General features: G+C 40.4%; 1 protein-coding gene across 9 annotated transcripts in view; it reads right to left on the minus strand.

The window, feature by feature from the left end:
- CLTCL1 (clathrin heavy chain like 1) overlaps positions 1 to 18,880 on the minus strand; it is a 93,757-nt gene that overhangs the window by 55,932 nt on the left and 18,945 nt on the right. For 7 of the 9 annotated variants that reach the window (XM_057305832.1, XM_057305829.1, XM_057305831.1 and 4 more), the window contains exons 3-4: positions 18,172 to 18,440; positions 2,056 to 2,217 (exon numbers count right to left, since the gene is read on the minus strand). In XM_057305832.1, coding sequence (XP_057161815.1) covers positions 2,056 to 2,217; positions 18,172 to 18,440 — 431 coding nt within the window. The remainder of the gene's footprint in view (positions 1 to 2,055; positions 2,218 to 18,171; positions 18,441 to 18,880) is intronic. The other 2 variants (XM_057305835.1, XM_057305834.1) reach the window with 1 other exon arrangement.

An 18,880-nucleotide genomic window follows, 5' to 3' on the forward strand; every position in this document is an offset into this window, starting at 1 on the left:
AGACTCACAAGAGGGTCGATTGTGCCAAAGGCCTGAGAGTTTCTCAAGGTTATGCAGGGCGGGGGGGTGCATAAGAATCTTTGGAGAATCAAGAAGAATTAGAGTAGATAAGGGGCTCCAATCCTGCTTTTATCAGAACAGCGTCAAGTTCCTCTCATCTAATGAAAAGGTACCAAAGCTAAAACAAGTCTGGAAAAAATCACAAGTAGGGGTGGATCAGAGACACAAAACAACAAGGGTTGCAGGGGGTGCCCAGCAGAAGAAACTGACGAGTGTACACTTAGAGAATAGTTTGGATTTGGCCTGGCACAGAGGAGGGGGAAACACCAAAGAGGCTTGAGGTAAGCAGAGAGATGGGCTAGAAGGGGAGGGCTGATGTAGCAAGCAACCAGGGGCCACTGTGAATTAAGATTCAGGGAGACTAAAACTCCTAGCATACAGGCACTTTAAGAGAAATGGTAGTTTGGGAAAATTCTTTTTCAGGGGTGGGGTGGGTCTGAGGACCTAATAAATGACTATTCTCTAACCCAAATATGGGTAACAAGGGCCTCATCTGCCACAGATGGGAGACTTGCTAGAGGACGGACAGTGGCAACAGGAACAGAATGGAGCTCGAGAGCCGTGGTTTCTTGCCTGGGAGTTGGGAAGGATGGTGGCACTGTCAACAGAAGTGGGGGCATGGGTAAGGAAGCCAAGCTTCTTTGGGAGGTGGTGGGAGAACGGCGCAACTATGGACAAGTGGTACCTGCCTGTGAGAAAGGAACAAGGAACTGGAGTCCAGACAAAGCTTAGATCAATATGAGGAGACTATTGAGCCATTCCTGTAAGTGCAGCTGGGCTGAATTGGAAGGGGTGTGTGCAAGGGGCACAGGCTGAGAAAACTACTGAAGGGACCCATGACTGCCACTGTGGTAGGGGAAGTGAGATTCAACCACAAAATGAGGCCGCTCTTGGGATAGCTGCTGTCGGGGTCCCCGCCATGGAAGACTGTTCCTAGGTGCCTGCCCGGAGGGGACCTGCCTGCCTCACAGTTGAGTCCAGGAGATAAGTGGGCACACCTGTCTTACAGCGGGGCTTGTTCTGGTGTGCTCTTCGTCACAGGGAGCTCGATGGGACAGATTCTGCCCTTGTAAGGGTGCCTGTGGCTGCCCGGCTCTGTCTGTGACAAGGCGGAAAGCCTCAGTCTAAGGGATAGGGTAGAGGAAGCTCTTTGTTCACGCTGATATTTTTGCCTGATATTTTTTCTACTCGTTCTCAACTAAGGAGGGCATGATGTATATTACACAGGAGACCAAAGTATCCAATTAGGGATATTTAAGATGAGGAAGTTTGGGACCACATATTGATTTAGTGTTCTTCTTTGGGGAACACTTCAGGGCTAGTGACCAACTCAAAATAATGATTTCAGGAAGTATTTCTGGCAAGAGTATACTAAGATAAGGACCCTGTTTTGAGGCCACTCTCCAGGTGAGTGATAAAACCCTGGAACCGCAGGTCTCCCCTACACCCTGAACTCTTACACCTCACATCTCTGCCCACAACAGCCCTGCCAAACAGATGCTAGCCATGTGGTTGAGCCTAACAAAACTCAACCTGCTCCCAGAGCATGGCCTTCTCTCTGCAGCTCCCCTGGGGTCCCACCCCAGCCCCACCACCTGGACCCACGCCTTAGGTTAGGATAGCACGCTCAGGTTCTTTCACAGCTGTTGCCTCCATGAGACTGCTGTGTGAGAGCAGAAACCATGTGTGCCTAGCCCATGCTCAACAGACTCTGAGAGGACCTTTAGGGCAAAGGGACCAATTAATTGGTAGCTGACCTCACATCACTGACTTTACAAAGACTGACTGTGAAACCACCAACATGTACAATAGGTGGGTTGTTCTCAATATTGTAAGAGCCTTCATTTACATGAAGCACCTGCAGGCCATCCCCCACTCCCAATTATAAACTGGTTTTGAAATGTTGGCTAAGTAGCTACCAATTTACACTTGTACAGACTCCCAGCACTGACTCAGGACACTTTTCTGAGGGAGAAGACAAAGTGGAGAACTTACCTTGCCCCCTGCGGGACTACGTACAGCAAAGCAGAAAAGGGTGGCAGGCTTGGCATTCCCCTCACTCTTGAACTCTGCAAAAGCAGCAGCATGGCCTTCTATGGGTTGTGAAACCTTCCTATCCACAGAGTAGAGCTGCATTGCCCCAACTACACGGTTTTGCTAAGACAAGACGTTTTGCAATGAAAGGGAGAGAAAAGAGAGGATATAAACTGTTAAAACAAAAGTTTCTAAAATGAAAGTCTCAAATGTTGATATAGTTTTTCTAATAAAAAAGGCTATTAGGAGGGCGCCTGGGTGGCACAGTGGTTGGGTGTCTGCCTTCGACTCAGGGCGTGATCCCGGCGTTCTGGGATCGAGCCCCACATCAGGCTCCTCCGCTGGGAGCCTGCTTCTTCCTCTCCCACTCCCCCTGCTTGTGTTCCCTCTCTCGCTGGCTGTCTCTATCTCTGTTGAATAAATAAATAAAATCTTAAAAAAAAAAAAGCCTATTAGGCATTAAAGACATGATACAACTCTAAATCTGATGTGGAAAGATGGTTGCAAACACCAGGAAAAAAATAAAACTACAAAACAGTAAGACAGATGGTTCCAATTTGTTAAACCTAAAATGTGTGTATACAGAGAGATATGCATTTATACATGTTTGTGTATATGTGTAAGTGTATATTCAATGTTTGTATATGTAAATCTATACATACATACATTCCACACATACACATAAGTATTCATATAAAGTCAGTCTTGGGAAGAAAAACTCTAAAGTGTTAAAAGAGTAGTTTAAGCAGTAGTTTAAATCAGTAGTTTAATCAGTATAATCAAATTTATAAATAGCAAAAATTGTATTGGGTTTTCTGAAATTTATAAATAGCAAAAATTGTATTTAATAAACCCCTATAGAATGCAAGTTGGTACAGCCACTCTGGAAAACAGTGTGGAGGTCCCTTAAAAAGTTAAAAATTGAGCTACCCTATGATCCAGCCATTGCACTACTGGGTATTTACCCCAAAGATACAGACGTAGTGAAGAGAAGGGCCATATGCACCCCAATGTTCATAGCAGCATTGTCCACAATAGCTAAATCGTGGAAGGAGCCGAGATGCCCTTCAACAGATGACTGGATTAAGAAGTTGTGGTCCATATATACAATGGAATATTACTCAGCTATCAGAAAGAACGAGTTCTCAACATTTGCTGCAACATGGACGGCACTGGAGGAGATAATGCTAAGTGAAATAAGTCAAGCAGAGAAAGACAACTATCATATGATTTCTCTCATCTATGGAACATAAGAACTAGGATGATCGGTAGGGGAAGAAAGGGATAAAGAAAGGGGGGGTAATCAGAAGGGGGAATGAAACATGAGAGACTATGGACTATGAGAAACAAACTGAGAGCCTCAGAGGGGAGGGGGGTGGGGGATTGGGATAGACCGGTGATGGGTAGTAAGGAGGGCACGTATTGCATGATGCACTGGGTGTTATACGCAACTAATGAATCATCGAGCCTTACATTGGAAACCGGGGATGTACTGTATGGTGACTAACATAATAAAATAAAAAATCATTATAAAAAAAATAAACCCCAATAAGGCTAATATCTTTTATAAAACTTAGAACTTACATTTTCTAGCAAAGAATTTCAATATATTTGTATCCAATATCAAATGCTCAAAAAGCTAAGTAAAGAGACGTAAGTAAATGAGACATGACAGCATCACAGCTCACACTCCTAGAATTCAACATTCAAATTGCCACCCCAGCCAAATGAGCCCCCATGCAGTCTATGGGTAAAATTCAGATCCTCAGTGTATCTGCCACCTACCCCCACTCCTTAAAAAGGGGAACAAAGGCTTCAACATTTTTCTTTTTAAAGAACCTTTCCTTTGTACTTTTCTACTGCAGAGACTTATGTTGAAGTACTAGGCAAAGTACCAATTCATGCTACAACATGGATGAACCCTGAAAACATGCAAAGTGAAGGAAGCCAATCACAAAGGCCACATATGAAATATCCAGAATAGGGATCTCCACATATGAAATATCCAGAATAGGGATCTCCACATATGAAATATCCAGAATAGGGAAATCCAGAGAGGCAGAGTAGACCAGTGGTTGCCAAGGGCTGGAAGGAGTGAGAAATAGGGGAGCAACTGGTAGACATTTGTGTGCACACTTAACAGAAGAATGAACAAGAAAATTTCTAAATAAGAGTAAGGACAGAACAAAGACTCACCCTTCCAGGTGAGGATGGGAAGACTGGAGATAATATGGAGACAGTACCTTTGAGTCCCCATGCTAGAAAAGACTAAAGCCAAGAAGAGGTATGTGGAGCAGAGAAAACACCTGAGATCAAGACTGAGACCTGGACTCCTGCGCTGCCTGTCCTCATGGACCCCCCTAGAGGCTACCTGCTTCTGAGCCTTAAGGCTCCTGCTGGTAAAGTCCACCTCACAGGGGTGCTGAGTGTTGTGTGCTTTGGGAAAGGGCATATTGAGGACTGTAGCTGACAAAGATTCAATGCAAAAATGCTTCCTTTTGTGCCAGGCACCATGCGAGGGGCTAAGGATAAGGAAAGTGAGTGTGACCCAGACCTTTCCCTTAAAGACACATGATAAGGGTTTCTGGCAAGGAAGCAAGCAACAGCAATACAGGGTGCTAACTGCTCTGGCCCAGGATAGGGCAAGATGCTGTGACTCAGCTCACTCAGTCTGGTGGGTCAGGAAAGGCTTCCTGATGACAAGCTGGAGTAAGAGGTCACAAGGTGAAAAGGAAAAGCTGTTTCTAACAAAGGGGAAACATTTGCAAATGCTTAGACAGGAGGCTGCAAACTATGGCCTATGGGCCAAAATCCACCCTCCATGTTCTCCTCTGGTCTCCTTTTTGTTGAGATGACATTCACATAACCTAAAATTACCCATTTTAAAGGATTCAATTCAGTGAAATTTAGAACATTCACAATGTTGTACATCCATCACCTCTGTGTAGTTTCAAAACATTTTCGTCCTCTAAAAAAATCCCTGTGCCTATTAAAAGTTAGTCGCCATCTCCCCGCGCCCCAGCCCCTGGCAACCACCAGTCTTTGTCTCGACAGATTCACCTAAATATTTCATATAAATGGAATCAAAATATGAGGACTTTTGTGTCTGACTTGTTTCACTCAGTGAGGTTTTCCAGGTTTATCCACGCTGTAGCCTGTATCAGTCCTCCATTCCTTTCTGTGCTAAGTGATATTCCACTTTATGTATAAATTTTATGTATAAATCACATTTTGTCTATCCATTCATCCAGTGGTGAACATTTGGGTTGTCTTCATCTTTTAGCTATTACAAATAATGCTGCTATGAGTATTTGTGCACAGGTTTTTGTATGAGTGTGTTTTCATAATTTTTCTTAGATCGGTGCCTAGAAGTAGAATTGCTAGGTCAAATGGTAACTTTATGTTAAATTTTTTGAGGAATCATCAATCTGTTTTCCACGGGAGCTGAACCATTTTACATTCCCACTACTGACACACAAGGATTCCAATAACTCTGCATCCTTGCCAATACTCGTTATTTCCCGTTAAAAAAAATTACAACCATCTCAATGGGTGGTACCTCATTATGGTTTTGGTTTGCAATTCCCCAGTGACTAATGATGTTGAACACCTTTTCATGTGCTTGTCGGCTATTTGTGTATCTCTGGATAAATGTCTATTCAAGTCTTTTTACCCATTTTCTAATTGGGACATCTTTCTGTTGTTGAGTTGTAAGTGTTCTCTATATATTCTAGATACTAGACTCTTCTCAGATACATGATTTACAAATGCTTCCATTCTGTAGGTTGTCTTTTCACTTTCTTGACCATGTCTTTTGATTCACAAATGTTTTTAATTTTGACAAAGTCCAATTTACTTATTTTTCCTTTTGTTGCTTATGCTTTGGGTATTATATCTAAAAATCCATAGCCAAATACAAAGTCATGAACATTCCTCACATCTTCTTCTAAAGGTTTTACAGTTTTGCCTCTTATATTTACGTCTTTGATCCACTTTGAGTTAATTTTTAAAGATTTATTTGAGAAAGAGAAAGAGAAAGTGAATGTGAGCTGGAGGAGGGGCAGAGAGAGAGAGAGAGAGAGAATCTTAAGCAGGCCCCAGGCCCAGCTCAATCTCACAACCCTGAGATCATGACCTGAGCCAAAATCAAGAGTTGGACTCTCAACCAACTAAACCACCCAGGAGCCCAGAATTAATTTTTATATATGGTACAAGGTAGGAATCCAACTCCACTCTTCTGCATTTGAATATCCTGGTGTGCCAGCACCACTTGTTGAAGAGAATAGTCTTTCCTCATGGATTGGTCTTGCCACCATCGTAAAAGATCAATTGGTGCCTGGGTAGCACAGTTGGTTAAATGTCCAACTCTTGGTTTTAGCTCAGGTCATGATCTCAGGGTCCTGGGACTGAGCCCCACACTGGGCTCCACTTTCAGCGTGGAGTCTGAGATTCTCTCTCTCTCTCTGCCCCTCCTGCTCATGGTGTCAGTCTCTCTCTCTAAATAAAATCTTTAAAAAAAATCAGTTGGCCACACATGTATGGTTTATTCCTGGACTCTCCGTTCTATTCCATTGATCTACATGTCTATCCTTATGCCCGTGGGTTTTTGTTGTTGCTGAATACTTGTTAGTATGACACAGTGAAAAATACATATTCAGTCTTTGTCCCTTGTTCCTGGCACAGAACTCCTGAAACCCTTGAAATTTCCTAAGTGATATGAGTGAGATGTGCATCTTCATAACACAAAAGCTTACGGGGGGCCTTAGATAGCTTCCGGTTTGGAACTTTCAGTCCCACCACATCCTGAATTCTAGGAAAGGGAATGCGGGGGGGGGGGGGGCTGGAGACAGTAACCTGATCATCACCAATGATCAATCAACATGTACATAGAAACCCCTGAATTATAGAGTTCAGAGAGCTCCTAGCATCAAGGTGCTGGGAGGGTGGAGGGCCTGTACAGGGCACAGAAGCTCCATGCATACCTCTTTCCTCCATGTCTTGCCTTATGCATCTCTTCCATTTGGCTGTTCCGAAGTTGTATCCCTTTTAATGAACCAGTAATAGTAAGTAAAATGCCTTCCTGGGTTTATAGGAGCCATTCTGGCAAATTATCAAACCTGAGAAGGGGGTTGTGGAAATCCCTGATTTATAGCTTGTTGGCCAGAGGTCCTAGTGGCCTGGGACTTGAGAATGGCATCTGAAGGCATGGGGGCAGTCTTGTGGGATTGAACCCTTAACCTGTGGGGTCTGTACTAATTTTTGGACATCCAGTTGGTGTCCACAGAGAATTAGAGAATTGTTTGCTGTAGAAAAGCCAACACCTTTGGTGTCATTAGTATAGTGAGAGTAAAAACAGTTTTTAGCTTGGATTTTTTTATTTGTTGGCTTTCATTTTTGTCAGTAAAGCACAGACAATACTGTAATTTATAATCCTTTCTTTCAAAATATTTTTCAAACATGATTTCCTTATAAATGAGCATGATTCCTAAAGGTATTTTTACCAACTTTATTGAGATATAATTCATTTACCATATAATTCATTCATTTGAAATATATGATCCAATGTTTTTTAGTTTATTCACAAGATTGTACAACCATCACCACAATGTACTTTTAAAACACTTTCATCCCTTAACAGAAACCTCATTAGCAGCCAATCCCCATTCTCACCTCCCACACTCCACCCCCAGTCAAAGTGACTACTTGCCCATTTTCTATCTCTGTAGATCACTATTCTGAATGTCTTATAAAAATGGAATCATACAATATGTGGGGTTCTTTTGTGCTGACATGTTTCGCTTAGCTTAGTATTTCCAAGATTAAGCATAGTCATGGTATATAGCATTTATCAGTACAGATGACTCTTGAGCAATGCAAGGACCCCTGACATTGTCAAATCGATGTATAACTTTTGATTTTCTAAAAACTTAACTACTAATAGCTTACTGTTGACCAGAAACCTTACCAATAACATAGTCAAATAAAACATATTTTATATATGTATTATACATTGCATTCTTAACAATAAAGCTAGAAAAAAAATGTTGAGAAAATATGTTTACAGTAAAATACTGTATTTACTGAAAAAAATTTGTGTATAAGTAAACCCATGCAGTTCAAACCCCTGCTGTTCAACGGTCAACTGTACTTCATTTCTTTTTATTGTTAAATAAATATTCCACTGTATGGATATACATTTTATTTATGCATTTATCAGCTGATGGACATTGGATTGTTTCCATCTTTTGGCTAAAATAAATAATGTTGTAACTGATGGTTACCAGAGGGCAGATGGGCGAGTGGGGGGGGGGTGGGTTCAATAGGTGAGGCAAATTAAGGAGTGCACTTGTGATGAGCATCAGGTGTTGTACTGAAAGTGCTGAATCACTATATTGTACACCTGAAACTAATACTACATCATATGTTAAGTAACTGGAATTTAGATTAAAACTCAAGGTTCTGGTGCACCTGGGTGGCTCAGTTTCAGTTATATGTCCCACTCTTGATTTTGGCTCATGTCATGATCTCAGGGTTGTGGGATCGAGCTCTGTGCCGGGGTCCACGCTCAGTGCAGAGTCTGCTCAAGATTGTCTCCCTCTCCTTCTGCCCCTCCCCTACTTGTGCTCCAATATAAATAAATAAATCTTTAAAAAACCCAAAAACTTAAGGGGTCCCTAGGTGGCTCAGTCAGTTAAGCACCCAACTCTTGATTTCAGCTCAGGTCATGATCTCAGGGTCACCAGATCTAGCCCAGCACTGGGCACGGAGCCTACTTAACATTCTCTCTTTCCATCTCTTAAAAAAAAAAAAAACTTAAAAAAAAAATATATAATATTGCTATGAACATTGTATATAAGTTTTCAGTACCAATTTTTATCTTTTTTTTTTAAAGATTTTATTTATTTGAGAGAGAGTGCGAGCCAGAGAGATCACAGATGGAGAAGCAGCAGCAGACTCACTGCTGAGCAGAGAGCCTGATGCCGGGCTCAGTCCCAGGACCCTGAGATCATGACCTGAGCCAAAGACAGATGCTTAACTGACTGAGCCACCCAGGCACCCCAGTAATAATTTTTATCTTAAAGTCTATTTTTTTTAAAAGATTTTATTTATTTATTTGACAGAGATAGAGACAGCCAGCAAGAGAGGGAACACAAGCAGGTGGAGTGGGAGAGGAAGAAGCAGGCTCCCAGCGGAGCAGGGAGCCCGATGCAGGGATCAATCCCAGGATCCCGGGATCACGCCCTGAGCCGAAGGCAGACGCTTAACTGCTGTGCCACCCAGGCGCCCCTTAAAGTCTATTTTATCTGATATTAAGATAGCCAATCTAGCTCTCTTTTGGGTATAATTGGCAGAGTATTTCCCTCCCATTCTTTTTTCAACCCACTCTATCTTTGAATTTAAAGTGTGTCTCCAGTAAACAGCATATGTAGATGGACTATGGGTTTTTTTTTTTTTTAATATTCTGCCAATCTCTGCCTTTTAAGTGTTCAATCCATTTAATGCAACTACTGGTAGGGTAAGATTTACTTCTGCCAGTTTGCTATTTTTTTCTATATGTTTTATGTTTTCTTTGCTCCTCTATTATTTCATTACTACCTTGTTCTGTGTTAAATAGATATTTTCTAGTGTGTCACTTCACTTATCTTGTTATTCCTTTTGTGATTTTTTAAAAAGTCATTTTCTTAGTCGTTGCCTCAGGATTACAATTAATGTCCTCATTTGTAACAATCTAATTTGGATTTGTATCATTATAATTTCTATACTATACAAAAACTTAGCTCCTTTATAGCTCTATTCCTCCCCCTCCTTTGTTCTATTGTCATACAAAGTACATATTTAGATATTTTATATACTTATTAACACAGATTTATAATTATTGCTTTAGTAGTCATCTTTTAACTCACAAGAAAAAAGCCATAAACAAAACTACCTTTATACAGTCTTTTATATTTACCTATACAGTTACTCATACTAGTGCTCTTTATTTCTTCATGTGGGTTTGGGTTACTGACTTGGGTCCTTTCATTTTCACCTGATAGATTCCTTTTATTATTTCTGATAGGGCAGATCTGTTAGAGACAAATTCTCTCAGCTTTTGTTACCTGGTAATGCCTTAATCTCCCCTTCATTATTTGAAGAATTCTGCTGGATACAGAATTCTTGGTTGACAATCTTTCATTTTTTTTAAAGCACTTTGATTATATCATACTATTGCCTTCTGGCCTGGATGGTTTCTGATAAGAAATCAGTTGTTAATCTTATTGAGAGTCCATTGTACAAGATAATAGTTTGCTTCTTTCTTACTGCTGTCAAGATTGTCTTTTGATAGTTTAACTATGATATATCTGGGTGTGGATCTCTTTGAGGTTCATGGTTTTCATCAAATTTGCTACATTTGGGGCCATTATTTCTTCAAATATTCTTTCTTCCCCTTTCTTTCTCTCCTTCTTGTGGGACTTCCAGTATGTGTACTGGCCCACTTGATGGTATTCCACAAATCTATGAGATTTTTTTTTTTTTTAAGTGGGCTCTGTGCCCAACATGGGGCTTGAACTCACAACCCTGAGGCCAAGAGTTGTATGCTCTTCCAACTGAGCCAGCCAGGCATCCCATAGGTTGGTTTTTTTTTTTTTTTTAATACCTCCTAGTTCTTTATTGTTATGGTTTATGTGGAGGCAATGTTCTCATACTTTCCTTTAGTTTTTTGGGCATACTTTCCATTAGTTCTTTGAAAATATTTAAAATAGCTGACTTACAGTCTTTTTGAAAGTTAACTCCAACGTCTGGGCTTCCTCAAAACAGCCTCTATTGACTACTTTTTCCCCTTTGAGTATGGGCTATACTTTGTTTCTTCACATACTTCATTTTCGATGCTGTTATTGAAAGCTGGAAATTTTAAATAACATAAAGTGACAACTCTGGAAATCAGATACTCCCCCCTTTCCTGGGCTTATTTGTAGTTGTTTTCCGGAACTAATTCTGTAAAGTCTGTATTCTTTGTCATATGTGGTCACTGAGGTCTCTACCGAGCTTACTGGTCAGTTAATAATTTGAAAGAGATTCCTTAAATGCCTTGAGTCTCAGCCTTTGCTGAGAGAGTGTATGTGTGTTGAGACACGCCTTCAATACTCTGGCAGGCAGCTTACAATACTGCATTGGCCTTCGGCCTTCACATCCTGCTTGTACAGAGTCTCAAGGGCTTAAGGCCTGGTCAATTCTTTCTTGGGCCGGTGCACAGCTCTGTGCATGTACGTTGTCTTCTAGATTCCCAAGAATATGCCGAAACTTTTGAAAGCCCCCTATGAACATCTCATTCTACAACTTTTCTTTTTAATTTTTTTTTTAGCTGGCTTCTTATTTGCCTCAACTATTAACATCCCCACAGGCAGCTGTGATGTTAAACAATTGTTGCTGATGGTGTATCACAAGTGTCCCAGGAGATAAGGCCGTGTGCACTGAGCAAGAGTGAGTCAAGTCAAATAAAAGGCAAGGTCTGTGAATGGAGATTTCCAAGAAACTACCAGACAGGTCAAATAATGAAGTTTATCTGGGAAAGGTGCTTTTGGGGGAGCTCTAAACCATTTTTGCCTTCCGAGGCTGTAAGGTTGCTGTATTTCATCAACTGGTGGAGCTGTTGGTTCTCAAGGCCATCAGAAAACTGTACAGAGGGGGATGGGAACAGCACAAGTTAAAACTGAGATGTAGCAAATTTTCTTAAATTCTTAAGTTCTTTGGATTTTTGTAAGCCTGTGGCTAATTTCCAGAACTCTAAAAAAGCTGATTTTGAGAATTTTTGCCAGCACTGCTTTTATGGAGGAGATTTTCAAAGGTCCTTACTTCACCATTCCTGCTGATGTCCTGTGTGTAATATTTTATGTGGATGTATATTTACATTCTCTTGGGTATATAACTGGGAGTGGAATTCCTAGGTCATATGGTAACTCTACATTTAACTTTTTGAGGAATTGCTAAACTATTTTTTTTCTTTTAAAAGATTTTATTTATTCGACAGAGACAGAGACAGCCAGCGACAGAGGGAACACAAGCAGGGGGAGTGGGAGAGGAAGAAGCAGGCTCATAGCGGAGGAGCCTGATGTGGGGCTCGATCCCATAACGCTGGGATCACGCCCTGAGCTGAAGGCAGACACTTAACCGCTGTGCCACCCATGCGCCCCAATTGCTAAACTATTTTCTGTCATAGCTGTGTGTTTTACATTTCCACCAGCAATGTATGAGGGTTCCAGTTTCTCTACATCCTTGGCAATATTTGTTACTGGTGATCTTTTTGATTATAGGCATCGTAGAAGGTTCAAGTGACACTACATTTTGTGGGGATTTTTCTGTTTTGTTTGTTTTTTTAAGTAAGCTCTACAGCCAATGTGGGGTTTGAACTCACAACCTTGAGATCAAGAGTGGCATGCTCTACTGACTGAGACAGCCAGCCGCCTCTCACATTGTTTTCAATTTACATTTCCACAATGACTAATGATGAACATCTTTTAGTGTGTTATTGGCCATGTAGATAGCTTTTTGGAGAATTATTTGTTCAATTCATTTATCTATTTGTAAACTGGATTATTTGCCTTTTTATTATTGAGTTGTAAGAGTTCTTTATATATTCTGGATACAAGTCCCTTATCAGATATATGACCTCGAAATATTTTCTCCAAATGGCAGGTTACTTTTTCACTTTCTTGATGGTATCATTTGTAGCACAAAAGATTTTAATTTTGCTTTTATATGTTTTTCTTTCATTGCTTATGCTTTTGATGTTGTATCTACAAAGGTTCTGCTTAACTCAAGGTCACTAAGATTTGCTCCTATGTTATCTTCTAAGAGTTTTATAGCTTCAGTTCTTACATTTGGATCTGATCCATTTTGAGTTAATTTTTAGCATGGTGAGACATAGGGGTTCAGTTTCATGCTTTTATATATATGGATATCCAGTATCCTCAAACCATTTCTTGAACAGACTGTTCTTTCCTCTGTTGAATTGTGTTGGCATCCTTATCAAAAAAATCAACTGACCATAAATGTAAGGGTATTATTTCTGGATTCTTCTTTTTTTTTAAAGATTTATTTATTTATTTGACAGAGAGAGACACAGCCAGTGAGAGAGGGAACACAAGCAGGGGGAGTGGGAGAGGAAGAAGCAGGCTCCCAGCAGAGTAGGGAGCCCGATGCAGGGCTTGATCCCAGGACCCTGGGATCACGCCCTTGGCCGAAGGCAGACGCTTAATGACTGAGCCACCCAAGCGCCCCTGTTTCTAGACTCTTAATTCTACCTTATTGATCCATATGTCTATTCCTATCTTGGTACCATACTGTCTTGATTACTGCAGGTTTGTAGCAAGCTTTGAAACTGGGAAGTCTGAGTACTCTTATTTTGTTGTTTTCATCAAGACTGTTTTGGTTACTTTGAGTTCCTTGCAATTCTGTATGAATTTTAGGGTCAGCTTATCAATTTCTAAAAAGAACTTAGCTGGTATTCTGACAGGGATTACAGTGAATCTGCAGATCAATCTGGGGAGTATTAACATCTAAAAAATATTAACTATTATGATCCATGAACACGAGATGTTTTCCCATTTACTTAGATCTTCTTTAATTACTTTCAAAACAGTGTTTTGTAGTTTTAAGGATATAAAAGTTATACACTTTTGTTAAATTTATTCCTAAGTATTTTATTCTTGATGTTACCATGAATGAAATTTCATTTTTTTAAAAAAGATTTTATTTATTTATTTGACAGAGATAGAGACAGCCAGTGAGAGAGGGCACACAAGCAGGGGGAGTGGGAAAGGAAGAAGCAGGCTCCTAGCAGAGGAGCCTGATGTGGGGCTCGATCCCATAACGCCGGGATCACGCCCTGAGCCGAAGGCAGATGCTTAACCGCTGTGCCACCCAGGCGCCCCTGAAATTTCATTTTTGAATTATTCATTCCAAGTGCGTAGGAACACAACTGATTTCTGTATACTGATCTTGCACTCTGTAACCTTGTACTTATTAGTTCTGGAATTTTTTATTAGATATCTTGAGATTTTCAAATATAAAATCATGTTATCTGCAAAGAAAGATAGTTTTAATTCTTCCTTTCAAATCAGGATGCCTTTTATTCTTTATCTGCTTGCTCTAACTAGATCTCTAGTCTGATGTTGAACAGAAGTGGCAAAAGTGGATATCTCTGTCTTGTTCCAATCTTGGGAAAACTTTCAGTCTTTCACTATTAAGTAAGATGCTCTTTGTGTGTTTTTCTCAGATGTCCTTTATCAGGTTAAGGAAGTTCCTTTCTATTCCTAGTTTGTTGAGCATTTTTATTATGAAAGGTGCTGGGTTTTATCATATGTTTTTTCTGTGTCTGCTGAGATGATCAAGTGGTTTTTGTCTTTTATTCTATTAATATTGTGCATTATTTTAATTGTTTTTTGGATATTAAACCTACCTGGTATTCCCAGATAAGTTCCACTCAATTATGACATACAATTCTTTTTATATGTTGTTGGATTCAATTCACTAGTATAATGTTGAAGATTTTTGCATCTATAATCAGAGGAGATAGTGGTCTGCAGTTTTCTTGTGATGTCTTTGTTTTTGGTATCTCACAGAATGAACTGAGAGGTATTCCCTGCTCTTCTATGTTTTGGAAAAGTCTGTGAAGGATTAATACTGATTTTTCTTTGAATATTTGGTAGAATTAACCAGTGAAACCATCCTGGTCAGAGTTTTTCTTTGTGGGTAGTTTTTTCATTCCTAATTGAGTGTCTTAACTTGCTGTATAGGCCTATTCAGGTCTTCTATTTTTTCTTGAGTATTTTGTATTGAATATATTCTATTTCTTTTCAGTAATCTATGTCTTTCTGGGAATTAGTCCTTTCATCTAAGTTATCTAATTTACCGGTATACAATATTCTTAGTATTCCTACTAATTCTTTTTATTTCTGTATGGTTTTTCCCACCTGTTTTGGTAAGTAAAGTTGTATTGGCATGAAGCCATGGCCATTCACTTACATACTATCTATGGCTGCCTGTACTAAAACTTCACAGTTAAGTAGTTGTGAGAGAGACCAAATATTTTTGGCCCACAAAGCAAAAAATATTTACTATCTAAGCCTTTACAGAAAAAACATACTGATCTCTGGCTAAGAAGAATAAAATAGGGGCGCCTGGGTGGCGCAGCAGTTAAGCATCTGCCTTCGGCTCAGGGCATGATCCCCGCGTTATGGGATCGAGCCCCACATCAGGCTCCTCCCTGTGAGCCTGCTTCTTCCTCTCCCACTCCCCCTACTTGTGTTCCCTCTCTCACTGGCTGTCTCTATCTCTGTCGAATAAATAAATAAAATCTTAAAAAAAAAGAAGAAGAAGAAAATAATACTTGAAGTACTCAGGTCAAACTGGAGCAAAGGGTTTTTGAGAAAGAGTTAGTTAAGTGTGGAATGAATTAAATGTCATCTAGTTTTATAAGTATCAGCTCAAAGCTTCATTCCAAACCCCCAGACATCATCATTTCTGGGGGAACAAACATATTTTCAGACCAGATTCAGTACAAAGACTGAACTTCATGAAATAAAGAGGAAATTCAAAAACAAAAAGTATCTTGGGCAAGTATTTGCGAAGAGTGATAAACGCTATACTGTGACTAACTTTGTTCCTTGGTTGAGAGTCCTGTAAATCTAGGGACCTCTTTCTGAAAACAACATAAAGGCTCAAAAAGTATAGCTTTCCCACTGACTCTTGAATAGCATGAAGGACTATGGAAGAGAGATCTTCTAGCTCCCATCCTGGCTTCACAAAGGTAAAGTGAATCAATTTTTTTCTTTTCATGCCAATACCACCTTGAAAATTTACCACGACAGCATATGTCATACAGATTTTACCTGTTCGTGACTCTCTCACAATTCATCCCAGAGTAACATACACTACTGTGTAAGGCACACTACTCACCCCTCACATCACAGACACTCCTCTGACTTCATCTCCATTAGCAACACCTGAACTGTCTGCAGTCTCTGCCTACCATAAAGGCCAGCAACATCCAATTCCTTTCAGTGGAAAACCAAAGGTAGAGTTTCCATATGAGAAAAACTCCATAAACAGCATCTATCTAGGGTTAGTAACTCCCAAGAGGAAATTATTCCAGCTAACAGATGATAAAACACAGAAAATGTCCTAGGTGTAAAATTATTCCTTTTATGGAAGCCTGGGCAATCAGACCCAAACAAGCTGCTATGGGTGAATCATTACAATGTTATTATCATGTGTGGGAGCAACGGGAATGCCCATTATTCCAGATAGGATGTGAGGTTTCCTACAAATATGTCATTCCAGCTTAACCCTCAGCCCTGACAATAAGAAGTAACTGGGGCTGAATGGAAGCCATGGGCCTATCACTAAAAGGCTCTGTGACTAAGCAAGTCCCTTAAATTACACCAAATAACTACCAGGTCACCTGAGGAGACAAACTTGTCAGTGTAAAACAAAGATGAAGGGTTAGAGCAGAGGTACTTCAACTCTCCCTCATCTATGCCTCATTCTGAGACAGATGCTAGGCCATCATCTTACTCCCCTCTTCCCGAGAGGTGTCCCATGCATCACCAAGTTCTAGTCATTTCACCTCTAAAATCTCAAGCCTTGCCTCGGGGCACCTGGCTGGCTCAGTCATTAGAGCGTGTGACTGTTGATTTTAGGGTTGTGAGTTTGAGCTCCACATTGAGTGTTGAGATATAAAATCTCAAGTCTTGCCTCTCCTCTTCATCTCCAATGCCAGTGATTCCATCTAAATCACACATGGCTCACTTCTCCTGGGAGTTGCAGAGTGGAGAAGACTCCGAAAGTGGAGAGAAGTATTTCTTCCATCTTTGCTCACTCTTTACCTTTCTCATACATGTTTTTACTCCTGAACACGCTATATGGCTTTCCTCCTGTATCTGCCTGTCAACTAGCTTCCCAGCCTCCAGTCTTCATGTTGGTCCCTCCTCAACATCACTGGTAGCATTATTTCTACCCCATTATGATGCATAAAAGGAAAATCATATCACCCTCACTTTAAAATCTGCTGAATTCCCACTGCCAGCAGCACGTACCTCAGTCTTGCCCCCAACCATCTCTCAGCCTTGCCCCTCTAGCTGCCTTTTGTGCATCCTATAGGTATCAGCCAAGTGATGACCCCAGACTCTCAGAAAGAGCCATTCACACAGTTTCCTTCCCAAGTACACTTTTATAGCTGGCAAAATGCAGCTTAGAGGCCGCCTCTGTTGTGGGCCCTCTCTGACCCAAGATATTCTCTTATGGATCTCAAAGCACTCTCTTCAACTGTCTGACAGTTTTCTAAGTGCTAGAATCCTGCATTTATACTTTCCCACTAGGCTATGGAAGACCATTCAATGGCCAGAATTAGCTAATAAAGATATAAAGCCAAACATCCTATAGTCAAGAATCTGGTGACTAGATTAGCCACCAGGAATGAAAAAAGGAAGCACAGTAGAAAGTTATCACTTTCATCATAAAAATTTGTGAATTAATAGGGGCACCTGGGTGGTACAGTCAGTTTTAAGCATCTGACTCTTGGTTCTGGCTTAGGTCGTGTGTGATCTCAGAGTTGTGAGATCGAGCCCCATGTCAGGCTCTGTGCCCAGCAAGGAGTCTGCTTAAGACTGTCTCTCCCTCTCCTCCCTCTGCCTCTCCCTCCTGTGCTTGTTTGCTCTCTCCAAAATGAATAAATACATCTTTAGAAAAGCATACCAATTAGTGATATTCCATTAAAGCCCTTAAAATGGAGCTCCAAAACTACTTTCCATAAACCTATAGGTTCCAAGTGGCTCTACAAAATTCCTCAACAATTCACTTCTCAAAACTGTGCCAGAAATAGTTTACAGGATAAACATAAGTAATCTGATGGAATACAGTAGAGTCCATAGGCCAAAGTTAAATTAAAATTCTCATATGATCCAGTTTGGATTTCTTGTAACCGCTATTTCTTTTAGGCCTGGGCCTATTTCTTCTGCCTCACACCTGTACCAACTTCAGTATTATACCTCTCCATTGCATCAGACCAGTGCCTGAAGGCAGCCAAAAGCTTACCTGAGCTGAGATGCCAATGAGGAGCAGCCACTTCTGGTACTCGTCAGTCCGGTAATGGATCATTTGGCACCCTGCCAGACTGGCATGTCTATCAAACATCTTCACGGGTTGAGAGTCACCTTCCATGCTCCAGTGGTAGACTGTGGTCTCAGTCACCAGGGCAACAGTGTTCACAGAGACCCACTTCCAGAAAATCACCTCTTCTGCCATTGTATGAGACTTCATTTTACTCTTCATTTCAATATTAAAGATCTGAAGTGTCTTCCCAGCTAGTATTTGATGTGATGAAGATTAGAGAAAGATAAATTAAAAATCTGAAAGACAAATTCTTACACTCTTAATTCTGAATCCTTTTAACATAACTTTAAGTTGTACTACTTACAGCTAATCTGATTAAGAAGGGAAAAGAGTTGCCTGAGTGTAATTAACCCTCCACTTTGATGTCTTAATATTGAGAAGAGTCTTCTTCTTCAGAAGAATGTAAAAGTGTATGAATACAGAATGTATGAATAACAATCAGAAATTAGTTCTTTTGAAGCAACTACCAAGAGAATCAGTTTTAAACTGGTATCTTCCAGTTTTAAAATACTTTCCTGGATAAGTTAGCAAAAACAAGACATTCTTTCTTTGTCTGGTACCTCCAACTTCCAGGAAAGAATACTATCATCCCTTCAAATTAAACAACTTTTCCAGATAAGAAGGTCATTTT

Source organism: Ursus arctos, unplaced genomic scaffold (assembly GCF_023065955.2).
Source record: "Ursus arctos isolate Adak ecotype North America unplaced genomic scaffold, UrsArc2.0 scaffold_34, whole genome shotgun sequence".
Classification (NCBI taxonomy): domain Eukaryota; kingdom Metazoa; phylum Chordata; class Mammalia; order Carnivora; family Ursidae; genus Ursus; species Ursus arctos.